The sequence below is a fragment of the Argopecten irradians genome, chromosome 12 (assembly GCF_041381155.1).
Source record: "Argopecten irradians isolate NY chromosome 12, Ai_NY, whole genome shotgun sequence".
Lineage (NCBI taxonomy): Eukaryota > Metazoa > Mollusca > Bivalvia > Pectinida > Pectinidae > Argopecten > Argopecten irradians.
Genome location: NC_091145.1, coordinates 30,093,649 through 30,106,844, shown reverse-complemented (window position 1 = coordinate 30,106,844; position 13,196 = coordinate 30,093,649). Strand labels below are relative to the sequence as shown.

General features: G+C 33.8%; 1 protein-coding gene across 1 annotated transcript; it reads left to right on the top strand.

Annotated features, from left to right (window-relative positions):
• The first annotated feature begins 4,020 nt into the window (after positions 1 to 4,020).
• On the top strand, positions 4,021 to 12,447 carry LOC138336911 (V-type proton ATPase subunit S1-like). The gene is made up of 8 exons (XM_069286532.1): positions 4,021 to 4,180; positions 4,814 to 4,891; positions 5,126 to 5,348; positions 6,167 to 6,252; positions 6,575 to 6,792; positions 7,516 to 7,563; positions 9,388 to 9,622; positions 11,254 to 12,447. The coding sequence occupies exons 1-8, from the start codon at positions 4,031 to 4,033 to the stop codon at positions 11,461 to 11,463; spliced, it is 1,248 nt and encodes a 415-aa protein (XP_069142633.1). The 5' UTR covers positions 4,021 to 4,030; the 3' UTR covers positions 11,464 to 12,447.
• Positions 12,448 to 13,196: the final 749 nt, after the last annotated feature.

The following is a 13,196-nucleotide window of genomic DNA, read 5'->3' as shown; positions in this document are numbered from 1 at the left end:
GTGTAGAGATCGTAGGTGATAGGAACCCCTGTAGGTGATAGGAACCCACGTACTGTATAGCCGGTACCTTGCTATGATTACGTTTTAAGCGATTTCTTGAACATTGCTGTCAATCCGCGACACAATAAGTAATTATAATTGATTAACGATAAACTAATGATCTAGTCCGCTAAACCTGCCTATATTATTAGGCTTTAAAAAAAATGACGATAGGAAAAAAAATAAAAACCTAATAATATAGGAAGGTTTAGCGGACTACAAATGATCGTGAAAATGGTCTGTTAAAGCAGAGACATCTAAACCTCTGGTTAAAGATTTATTTTCTCGATTTATATAAGGCCAAAAAATACGTGTTTAGCATTACATTGGGGGGAAATGGAGTCGGTAGGTCGGCGATTTTTTTAAGTGTCTTTTATTCTAAAGTAATGGCCGGAGCCGGAGTCAGATATCGAAATTCCGACTTATAATTTTTTCGTAGTAAAGTGGGGAAAAATAGGGTTGGAGGTAAAAAAAAAATGGGTACAACACGATTCCGTGAAAATAATCATATATCACACCGTCGCTCTCATCAAAGCGGGCGCTCGTTTTACAACTTCGGGCTGTACAAAAAGTTTTACTTACTTCCAATTCAGCCATGACGAATATAGCAACGGTCATGGCTTTGATGTGAGCGCCTGAGATAGGCCTAAAACATGGAAGTTGATAGAGAACATTATTCATAAGGAAAATAAATAACTGGGAGGTACTCTTTTCCGTGAACAATGTTACTAAAATACCAATAAACAAGAGGCACAGAGGATCTGTATCACTCATCTGGTTTTGTAATGCCAAGTAATGTTCTGAATACAGGATCATTGTTTCTTTTCTGAAGGAATTTAAGGTTTAACTCTAAATTCCATGTTGGGCCCAAACTTAATACAAATTATGTTCCCCTTCCTCAGAGTTTCTGGCTAAATCGGGTTACAATATATGCAGAAATCTGTGACTATAAAGTAGCGTTTTGAATTAGGAGTTACCTCTAAATCCCCTGTTTGGTCCCTGTCCCTCCCTGTCCCTCGAGGGACCAGAGCCAAAATTTATATAAACTCTGTTATCCTTCGCCAGAGGATGTTTCCTTCCACATGGGATGTTTCTGGTCAAATTTGGTTACAATCCATACAGAACACTGACTGGTAGCAATTATAAGAGCTGTTGGAGAACAGCAAAGCTCGCCTATTCAGAAGAAGTTGATGTTCAAGTATTTACTATTTAAACATGGAAATATGACAAATTAACAGACTCAAAAAAAACTAAAGGGCCCCAAATTGGTTGTATTATCACGTTCTCTACACGTTCAGCATCCATACACATTAGGAAAATGAAATCATAAAACATTTATGATGACTTAAGCTTAAACTCAACCACACTGACGAAACAGAAACTTGCTCAAAAAGAACTTTAACGTGAAATGGGACGCCGGGGTGAAAAGGAAATGTTGACGGACGGACGCCGCGCCATGACATAAGCTCTTTGGACCAGGTGAGCTAAAAAAGAAAAGAAAAACAAACTTGACAACAGAAACAGCCGTTCAAGACAGGTATATAATTGGCGTTATTCGTGATAACAGACTTTACACTTCTCGTACAACTTCTCTATTACGATCATGTGATTTTTACTAATGTTTAAAATGATTAATAATTATACCCCAACGTATTTTTATAATATTATACAACCATATCTAAATCTAAACAATGTATACATTTTTAGAAATAACAGAGTATTTAATATTCCACAGTCAAGAACTAATAGCTATAAGAAAAGTTTTTTTTTCCGTCAACCATGGATATGTGGACTTGACAGTTCCATTAGAGACTCTATTTCTTCTTCTTTTTAATGTAAATTGAAAATTGCTAACGATATAATAGTTTCAGAAGTCTTCATGGATTCCTCTCCAACACAACTTAACATAATCCTTTGCCAACTTAGAAATTTTAAAAGTGACCTTAATTTTGATAAACATTCTGATCACCTGATTGATAACTCATCCTGTGTATGTAGTGCTCCCAGTGAAGAATTACCTGATCAATTAAATACATTTATTCTTTATCATGTAAATTTATATAAATCCTTAAAACGTTTTTTCTATGAACAAATAATTGAAATTGTATGCAATACTTAGTAGTAGCAATTCAGTTACATACTATGATATTATAGCAATTAAGTCATTATTATAGTATAATACTATTATATAACATTCTTATATGAATGCATGAATGAATGAATGAATGAGTGTGAGTGAGTAATTCTATAAAAAAAATGAAAAGTATATTTCTTCATTTAAGGCTTGTTGGAAATGTGTTTGCATTCACTTTATTGATTATCAACTTCATTTGCTTGCCAAAAATTTTTTGAGTAGAAATTATCCTTTTAATTATAATGTATAGTCCATTAAATTACACGATGAACATTAATCCCTTATTCCTGAATTCGATACCAAAAACGTAATGCCATATTTTTGTAATAAAGTGAAACATACCATATTTCTAATCTTTCAAACCTAACCGGAAGTAACAGAAGAAGACTAATATAGGTAATATGCCTGTTGTCTTATTCTTTTGACTATAATATATATATATATATACTCTGTATTTATGTATGTTTGTATTGTTAATAAAATATTTCTGGAATGAAATGTGATTTTTTAGTATTGCCAACGTTCAACATCAAGAGTATCAAGAACATCAGGTGGTCTTCTTTTTAAAGTGAAATTTTATTTTGGTTATTAAACTCATTCGCACTAAATTAATAAATAGCAAATAATTAAAACCTGTCATCGCATCGCCTGTCTCATATCCCGTCGTCTCAAACAGATCCGGATGTCTCCTTCTCCGTCTTCCCGTATTTTGTTAGTGTGCGCCACTAGTGCGACTAGAAGATAAGACCCGAAGCATTCCGACACGTCACATGATTACGTGCCATCGATTCTAGAAAGTTTACCTAATTTCTCAGTGGTACTTGCATCACATTACTGACGTACCTCTGTACTTATTTGAAAAACCTCCTCAAAGGTAAAGATATAAACACTTAACACGTAATTCAGATTGCTGTTTGTATAGCGTTATTTCTCCATCTTAATTTTTACTAAAACTGTTCTAGATTCAAGTATTTTGTAACTTGATTGATTCATAATTATGTTTGTAGGTTTTTTACACTGAAATTTGTTACAATCATTAAAAATAATTGATAGTGGTCTTTTGACATATACACCACATTGGAACTATATAAGCTTATAGGTGAATGCCACAGAAAACTGATTTTAAATCATTGAAATATCACACAAGTCATTACGTGGTGTTACAGGGTACCAAATTAGCACAGGTACTGTTAAGAAAACACTTGTACAATTTTTACAGTAAAATGTATAACTGTATTCAGTATAACTTGTTATAATAAACGCAACTGCGTTTCTTTTCTAAAGTAAAATCACAAAAATCTATATAAACTGTTTTTTCTTAATTTTATATATTTTTTCTTGCTGGGTATCAATTTGGGTACACATCATGTGACAAAGCTAGAAATTTTGAGACATGATATTAATCGTTCTAACAATAAAAATAAGCACTGTAATAAGAAAAACAAAGCATCAAAATAAAGTTTGTATGCTCTTTTTGAAACCAAAACAGAAAAAAATGAAGCATACCAAACAACAAATGTCATATAAGAGAAATCTACGTGTATTGGTATCAATTTGGGTACAATGACGTTACTGTACTGTTAGATCTGTCCAAAATCGATAGGACCTACCCCAAAGGTCATTTCTAACGTTGAGTACGCCTACGGATAGTAGTCTGTTAATAAGAACTACTGCTTATTGAGTAGCGAATTTGATTTCAAACTGATTGAATTATAATTAACTCATTTATGCCCAATATACAATTCAAGTAAAATACATGTAACAAGTTAGTTAATTATTATCTGACCTTAGCCCTAGATTTAATTCTTATGAATGTAGTATGATGGCATGTGTACTGAGGAATATATAATCATTCTAATGATTGCATTTTTGTATTGCAGTGGTATGAGCCACATACCTCAAGTCAACCTTGGAAACACTGTTAAATTGGCCGAATTTTCCAAGAACTACCTGAAACCACTCACTTCCCAGAAAGATCAAAATTTGGTTGTTTTTCTGCAGGAAAAGGTAAAAGTTTCATCATGATCAGTCAAGATCAAACCAAAGAAAACATAGAAAAGCTCTATGCTACTTAAGTTACCTTGTATTTGTTTAAGGGAAATATTGGTGACCGTGCATGCATGGACTGTATGTGTAATGGTAAGAACAGGGTCTGTATATCGGTGGTATCATAGCATTTCAAAATTCAAACCTATCATCATCCTCAATATTCCAAGGGTTAATTAGTATAACTGTCATTATATCCTTCCCTGGATTTTGTCATAACAGTACTGAAGACGTTTGGGTTTTATTAGCTTTAACATCCTATTATATATATATATATATATATATATATAATATATATAATTAACAGCCAGGGTTTTGATTCTTTGATGTACATATCAAAGGACCCAACTACCTGTTTCATCTGTTGTCACACACAGAACCTTCAGTTTGCCATGACATAGTCCAGAGGTATGTATTTTGACAGTGATAGTAAACCTTAGAATATAGAGGATGTAAATATACATAATCCTAGTGTATTACCTGGTGATAAGTAAGATTACCTATGCATGAATATCTACATAAACTGAGTAGACAATAACTGTGAGTATTGATGGGTAGCTAATGATAATATTTTATACTTTTCATTTTCCACAGTTAAGCCTCCAGGACTTCACAAAGTTTGCTGATGTTTATAATGCCTTCAGTGATGGTGGAGCATTTAAAAATGTTAAGGTAAAAACTTTAGTCTAACACTACAAATTGTATTATTTTCAAACCTTGTTATTCTATTGAGCGATCACACAACTTCTATCTTGAAATTTTCAATCAGGACATGAACTTTATGTTGCAATAAACCTTTTAGAAATAAACATAATTGAAAGTACAAAAGTCAAAAGTCATGCTTTAAAATTAATAATTGTTTTAGACAATAGCCAACTGAGATATGATTTTTTAATTGACATTCAGACCCTCATGGACGAGAACTTTTCAGTTCACCTACCAGCTGTAAGCTCACCAGCAGGAGCCCTTGGCACTCTCAAGAAGGCATTTGAGGGCAAAGTTCATGAGGTCATGACCCCAGAAGATGTTGATGGTCTTGACCTTGGAAAAGGAGTCATGAACCTGATCATTGTTAATTTGACTCCCAAAAAAGATGCTAACTCTGAAGAAGATTGGCATGCCCACAATGGTAAAGTCATATGGTTGTTATCGCTTTCTCATGTACAATAGATCTCTTAAAATGAAACATTGTGATCTAAAAGGTTTTCATAGTTGATCATGAGTCAGCTCCTTCCATTCTGTTTATTTTTCAGAAAGAATATATGTTGTTAATGTAACATTATATTATAGCAATTTCAATGAAATGATCCGTATATAAATATACTAGTACAATTTTAGTATAAAAGCACACATTTTGTAGGTGCTTATATGGCTCCTCTTTCTATAATATGCTCAAGTAGCAGCACAACTTCAGATAAATCAGGATTTTAAACACTTTACTTCATTCTTGTTAGACATGTACATATTTACAGAAATTATCCTGACTCTACTGACCCAGTTAGACCCAACATCACATTCAGAAAAAATAGATGTTAAATGGAATGATGTTAACCTTTTAAACACTTGATAAATATAAATATCAATACATGTATATATTTTCCAGGCTGATTTTTTTTAATGGTTAAAATTTCTTTAATCATTATGAAGGTAAAATTTATTTCGCTATTACGAAAATCTGATTTTTGGTGGGGACACAGTATTTCATATTTGCAAATAACAGCGTTATCTGCTTTTGCTGGTAGGTGTTGATTGTGACGTCATGTTTTTCGTGAGCATAACATCACCCTTTTCAGAGAAAACAAAGCAAGGTTCCCTCACAAAATTATGAAGACACAATGGATACCTACCCGCAAGGGAGGTAATTCTGTGATATACAAAGATGAAATATGAGATTATTGAAATAGCTAATTGCTGTGAATAAGATTTGGTTTGTTTAATGATTTACAGATGCCCAGATTGGCGATGTAGTACAAAAACTGAACAAGAGGGAGGTCAAGTACACCGCCTTGTATACCGCCAAGACAGCTACACAGGTAACAACTGACTAGCTATAAATATAAATCTTGAAATCTCTTAATAAAATTTCAAGTGTAGGGTGTTCAACAGAAATTCAGTGAAAAAATCGATATGTACTTCTCAAGTCCTGCATGAATCAAATTCTAAAAGAACTCATAGAATTGCTGTGAATGGCTGAATTTAAAATAATGGGACCCATCAATGCCAATAAAAAAAATGCACACCCATCAAAGTAGTTGTAGATTGATAACTGAAAAGCTTACTTTAGGTTTATTAAAAAATCATGTTTGAAAAAAGATCATTTTTTTTCATACCACTTGTGGTGTTTGTCAATTGCAGACATCAGAGGGATCCACAGGTGTAAAACGCCACCTGTTGGCAGATGAGACAGTCACTGAAGTCAATAATGGGACTTTCATCAACGCGACTTGCATGTTCTTCTATGTTCGAACCATCACAGCCTTTATTGACAAGGGTGGCAAAAATGTTACTCTTAACTTCAATGACACATCATTGTTTACTGACGAAGGTTCTGAATGTAGCAATTCAACAGCCACGTAAGTCGTTCAATAAATAATCAGAATTCATAGATAGGATCCTGTGCTTTTCACATATTCTTTCACATGTGATTTATCCAGTCAACATACATAAACATTCAAACTTCAAATATAAATTCTTAAACTATTCTAGTTATACAACTTTCATGTACCTCCAGTTTCAAGAAAATTCCTTAACTTTAAGAAATTTCAAATTCACTTCAAATTTCTCATAGGAAAGCATTACTACAGAATTCAAGGGAAAATCTAAAGTTAAGAAGCCTTTCTTAAAATCTGTAATAATTAATTTTCCTATGGAGAACTTTAATTTAAGGAATTTCTTAATGTTAATGAATATTGGTGAAAGTGGGCCCAGTACCACTATTTATTTTATTTGTCGTCTATCTGTCCAATGGTATGGAACTGTTAAATTTAGGTTCCTTATAGATCCCATTCTGTCTATGCATATTACAGAGTTGACTCCCTTACAGGTAGGTATTTATGGTGACATCATCATTTTCGTTGTTTTCTCCAAAAAGTATGACATTCTGCTCGCAATCACATGACATCAAAACCAATACCTACCCGCAAGTATAGAATTTATATACCATTGGTTTTGAGAATTTTGAGACTGTTTTAAAGGCAGTGGCTCATTGTTAGCTATTATTTTTTCGCAATAGTAAGTCTTTTCATGTTTCAATGTTTTCACTCTGTAATTATTTTCTTTACTAATTCTGATTTCAGACTGAAGTTCAAGTACGCAGAAGCTGGAAACTTGACGCTGACCTTGACGTAAGTACACTTTATCAGAGAGATATTTACTGCTCCTAGGCAGGCTGATGTACTAGATGTACTATTTGTGTTCACATAGGATGTGATGCTGAGTATCTTAAAAGGATACTTCGATGATGTAGCCGTATAATGAGTATTTAATGTCTTCCTTGCTGTATCTTGCTTACATTGTAAGTCGCCCTTAAATGACCATAACATTTTTAGAACATCTAAAATAAAAAAAAATTAAAAAATCCAAATTTTTGTTGGTTTTAAACAAGATGCATCAAAAGCTATGGAATCAATTGAAAATTAAAACACAGCCGTTGTATATTTTGTTTTTGCATATAACAGTTATTTGCCCTTGCAGATAGGTATACATCAAAATTTTGTTAGGGAAAATTACTGGGTTTCCCAAAAAGATGTCACATTATGCTCACAAAAATGTTACATGACCATAAGTACATACCGACAAGAGCAAGTAACTCTAATATGTAAACACAGAATAGTTTTAATACACAGAACAGTGTGCCATGAAATTGATGGTTGGACCATGAAGTTTTAACCATGTTTGCTCTGTCCAAACATGCCGTACCTTATCCAGTAACATCACATATTAGTTGGGGCATTTAGTTTGGGGCATTTATGTCTTTAACTAGTCAACCCCTGAATACATAATTAGACTCTTCTAATTCAGCTAAAGAAAAGAACATGACAACTGTGACATTCAAGGGGTGATTGGGTTTTTCAGAAATTAATGAAAGATCTTTGATATTTATATCTTTAATTTCTTTAATATCCGTTTTGGGAGCACATGTGTTCATGTCCGATACATGTTACGATCATGAATCTTCTGAAAGGTATCTCCAAATCTAAATGGTTAAATGAATATAGTCTGGAGCTTGAAACGATGTATAAGTGTGTAATTGATTCGTCACATTAAACAGATAACCTTATAAATATGTTTCGCCAGCATGTGAAAACTTTTGAACCTGCAAATGTTTACGGAAGTGAGTGTAATGGTTACAAATTAAATACGAAACTAAAACCTTCTTACATTAAAACTATCCAATCGGCACTATAAATGATGGTATGACTGTCAAATTCACTCTTATTACCATCTTTTAAAATGGTTCTGTATAATCATCTTGATTTCAAAACTAGGCCTAATTGAAATAATTGAGAATATGGAAATGTGCAGTCAGTACTCAAATATGGTGGCCACCTGTGGTTGATTAGCCTAGCTGGGACGGCTTTCCAGCTAATATCTTGGACATGATTAAATCTAAATGCCCATCAGATACACAATAGACTTGATTGATACCACTTGGAATTACACAAGGTATTTTATTTGATTGTAAAAACATCGTTGTTGAGATCCTCATTATAGTGTCACCGGCAATTTACAAGCTAACTAGGCCTGTCGCTAGTGCTGTGTAAACAAAGTGTCCATCATCGTGTCAAACTCCTCTCGCCAGTTAATTTTAATGAACAGAAGGTTGTTTTAGGCACTGATAAAAAAGGAAGAGTTTCATTTTGTTCTTTAAGAGTGTTTGGAGGCTATGCAAAACGTTTTGAATGAAGATGCAAAATTTGATTTTTTTTTTTTTTTTTTCAAAATAAAAACTCAAAATCATACCTGCGCACTATACGCGCAAAAATACGGTAGTTAGGGCATTTATGTCTCAACTTATTCACCCCTGAATACATAATTAGACTCTTCTAATTCAGGGAAAAGAACATTCAACTGTGACATTCAAGGGGTGAGTGGGTTTCAGAAATTAATGAAAGATCTTTGATATGTTTTTATCAGAAGCTCATCTCTCTATATCTTTGTTTGATCAGGTTTGAGATCTCAGATCAGAACACAACAGACTGGCAGGTAGACTCACTCCAAGTGGTGGTAGAGGGATCAGCATCGGGGACGGACTTTTCTGGAGAGGCTAACATGAACACGAAGAAGATGAATGTATGGGCACCCAAGGATTATTCCTATCATTGTTCACGTTTACCAGTAGTCAACGCTACCGCTGACAATACCACGACTGTCAATGTCAGCCTTGTTCTGGATGGATTTCAGGTACAGAATCACACCAGTTCTTCAAACTTTTGTAATGTATCAGAAATGTTGGCCTAATTTCTTCAAACTTATTGTAATGTATCAGAAATGTTGGTCTGATTTCTTCACACAGTAAGTGCTATTTATATATAATTAGTTTATCGCATAATACATTATTTCAATTTTTGTCTATTTCTAACGTACGTTTTTAGGTTACCTGACCATATATAGGTCATGGTGACCTATATTTGTGATTCTTTTGTCCGTTGTCATGCGTCATCTATTGTGCGTTAACATTTCCTTGTGAAGAGATAACTTGAGTAAATATGAACCGAGCCCAATGAAACTTTCCATGTAGACTGATATTGGAAAGATCTCGGACGAGTTCGAAAACAGCTTGATTCGACAGTAATTTACACAGTTATTGCCCTTTGCATGAATGATTATTATTGGACCTTGTAAACGCGATAACTTAAGTAAATATAAACCAAGCTTAATAAAACTTTTTATTTTCACTAACTTTGGAAAGATCTCGAACGTGTTCAAATATCAGCTTGATCAAATGGTAATTTATGGAGTTATTGCCCTTCGCACTAATGATTATTTTGGACCTTGTGAACATGATAACTTAAGTAAATATGCACCAAGTTTAATGAAACTTTGTATGCAGACTTAACATTGGAAAGATCTCGGACGGGTATGAAAATCAGTGTGAATCGACAATAATTTACAGAGTTATTGCCCTTTGCAATAATAATTATTATTGGACATTGTGAACGAGATATCTTGAGTAAATTTAAACTGAGCTTTATGAAACTTTGTATGTAGACTAACATTTAAAAGATCTTGGACATGTTTGAAAATCAGCCTGATTAGATCATAACTTACAGATTTATTGCCCTTTGCAATAATAATTATTGAACCTTTTGAGCATTGTAATGTGAGTTAATATGCACCAAGCTTAATGAAACTTTGTATGTAAACCTATAAGATCTATGTTCCTATTTTGTGAACAAAAGACTTCAGTTGGCTAGTAAATGAGATTACTAATTTGTATAAGATATCAGGTGACTGTTAAGGCCCATGGGCCTTCTGTTGATATTCCAGGGATTACAATCGCTGTCGTTATGTATATCTACCCCTGAACTATGTTAAATTAAAACTAAAGCCTCTGTGCGACAACTTGTGTATAAGAGACAGTGTCGTTTGATCCTTTGATATTATATTAGAAACCTTAGGCCTGTTTGATTTATCACAGATAATTTCTGTCTTCATTTCACAGTCAACCAACGTTCTTTTGAAATTAAAATTTTAAAATTTCTTTTAAATTTAGCAATTTACATTTCAAAACAAAAACGCAAAGATTAACGTTCATGGATTTAAAAATTGAATGTGATTTCCTATCAATATAAATAATGTAGATGCTGATTTGTGGGCATTCAAATTTGCGAATTTACTTGGATCGGGAAATTGGAAAAAATAAATCACATACGAAAGAAATAGTCAGTTTGCAGTAATGCTGTTGAATGTGTGAGACAACTCCCTAATTTGTCATAAAGGTAACTCGCAAAAAAAAACCACGAAAAACAAAACATTTTGACTGTACTGCATCAGTGATTTTAGAGCTATAAATAAATTTTGTCCCGTTACAGCTTCAGCCATTCAACATCCTGGATAACCAGTTTTCCGATGGCTGGGATTGTATCCCGTTCTTCACCGGAGGGATCTGGATGGGCCTACTTTCCGTACTCCTCCTCACTCTCATCCTGCTGTGGGGATTCACCATGCTCTCAGACATCAGGACCATGGATAAATTTGACGATGCTAAAGGCAAAACCATTACTGTCAATGTATCGGAGTAACCAAGGATTCTCTGTCATGAGTAATCACCCATTGGCTGACTTCCCATTTCTTAGAACAAATGCTTATAAATTATTAATTGTTAATTAAAAACATTAGAGTTACTGTATTTGACCCAATAAGCGTCCAGGGTATTGGAGTGCTTAATACATGTAGGATAAATTCAGCAAATCAAAATTATATTTTGGTACAAAGTAAACCACAAATTTCCTTGCAAAAGAAATTAGATAAAGAAACTATGTCCTATATAATTTCAGGAAAACCTGGGTTCTGAGGTGTACAGGAAATTCTATAGGGATAGAGTGTTTATTGGGTTTAATATGGTATTTACATTTAAATGCATCACTCTTTATATCAATTTTGGGTTAATTTTATATATACATGTATGCTTACTTTGAGCACAGTTTTTTCCATTGTAAACATAGTTAATGATTAACATGTATACTGAAGTTTTGTGCAACTATGTGTACAATTGTAGTTCAGCTATGTCAGCTGGGGTTAAATCAGAACAAAGTCACTTAAAAAATGTGTGTTTGCTGTCTGTTGTCTATTTGTCAAAAAAATAGTCATTGTCTCTACAAACATCTTGTAAAATCTTTGAAATCCTTGAATTTTAATACAACAAAAAAATCCTAAATTATGATGACTACTTAGTGTCTTTCACCCCTGAAATTTAACAATGGACTGTTCCAGTCTTTGAATCAGGAGAGTCTAAATGTATCTTCGGGGATGAACGAGTTAACCAAGAAAGTGACATTTTGCTGTGATAGTGTCAGAGTGAACTGGAGTTCCTTCAGCTCCTTTCATGTTTCTACATTCCAAAACCTCTTTAGCTGTGCTATAGATCCATTAGTGCGTACACAAAATCCTGCAGTCCGCAAAATTTGTAATCGGGATAATTTAGGCTGGGAATGAATGTGTCCAGATTATCAAGGGTCTACTGTATTACCACCATTTAATCAGAATTAATAAACGATGCCATTAAACATGGAGTCAGAGTTGTTATTATGTTATTATGCGATGAAGGAGTATAATGGAAGTCATTTCAGTAGAGCATAGTACTGTATACTTCTCCAGTGTTAGAGGTATAACACAAGGAGACATCTTTTAATATTGCCTGTCAGAAGGTTCTCAATGTCGTACATCTAATATAGCATTACTGTATTATTGGACTAGATACTTGATTTCTGGTTATGCTATGATGTAATATGATTATTAACATGTCATTATAATGAGTAGTTGAACTGCAATTACTCATGGAGGTAACATTTGTACATGCATACATTCACTGAAACACCTGTATTTGTAACAGTAAACGAGACAAGCATTGTCTATCTAAATTTTGTCACTGGAAATGGGACACGAACAAGTGTACCGGAAGTCCCAATACAATAAGTCGAAAATACACAAATTTATACGTTTACCGTAACTCCTGTATTTATCTGGACATAAGTTCGTGTACCGGATTTCCCGAATTGGTCAGCGGGGCATCCATCAGATGCGCCAGAACTTTTGAATTTGTCATAAAACGGACACTTACCCCAGTATCGGAATTCTCGCATTTGGCAATGGAACAAAACTTCAATGTGTGGGAACTACGGTTCAACTACAAATGTAACTCGCACAAAACAGAACACGAATATTATTGATGCTACATGTATTAAATCTGTAAATTTGCCACTGTAACGGACTCCCGACTTATCCGCACCACAGCAAAAGCTCACTTGCCCACATG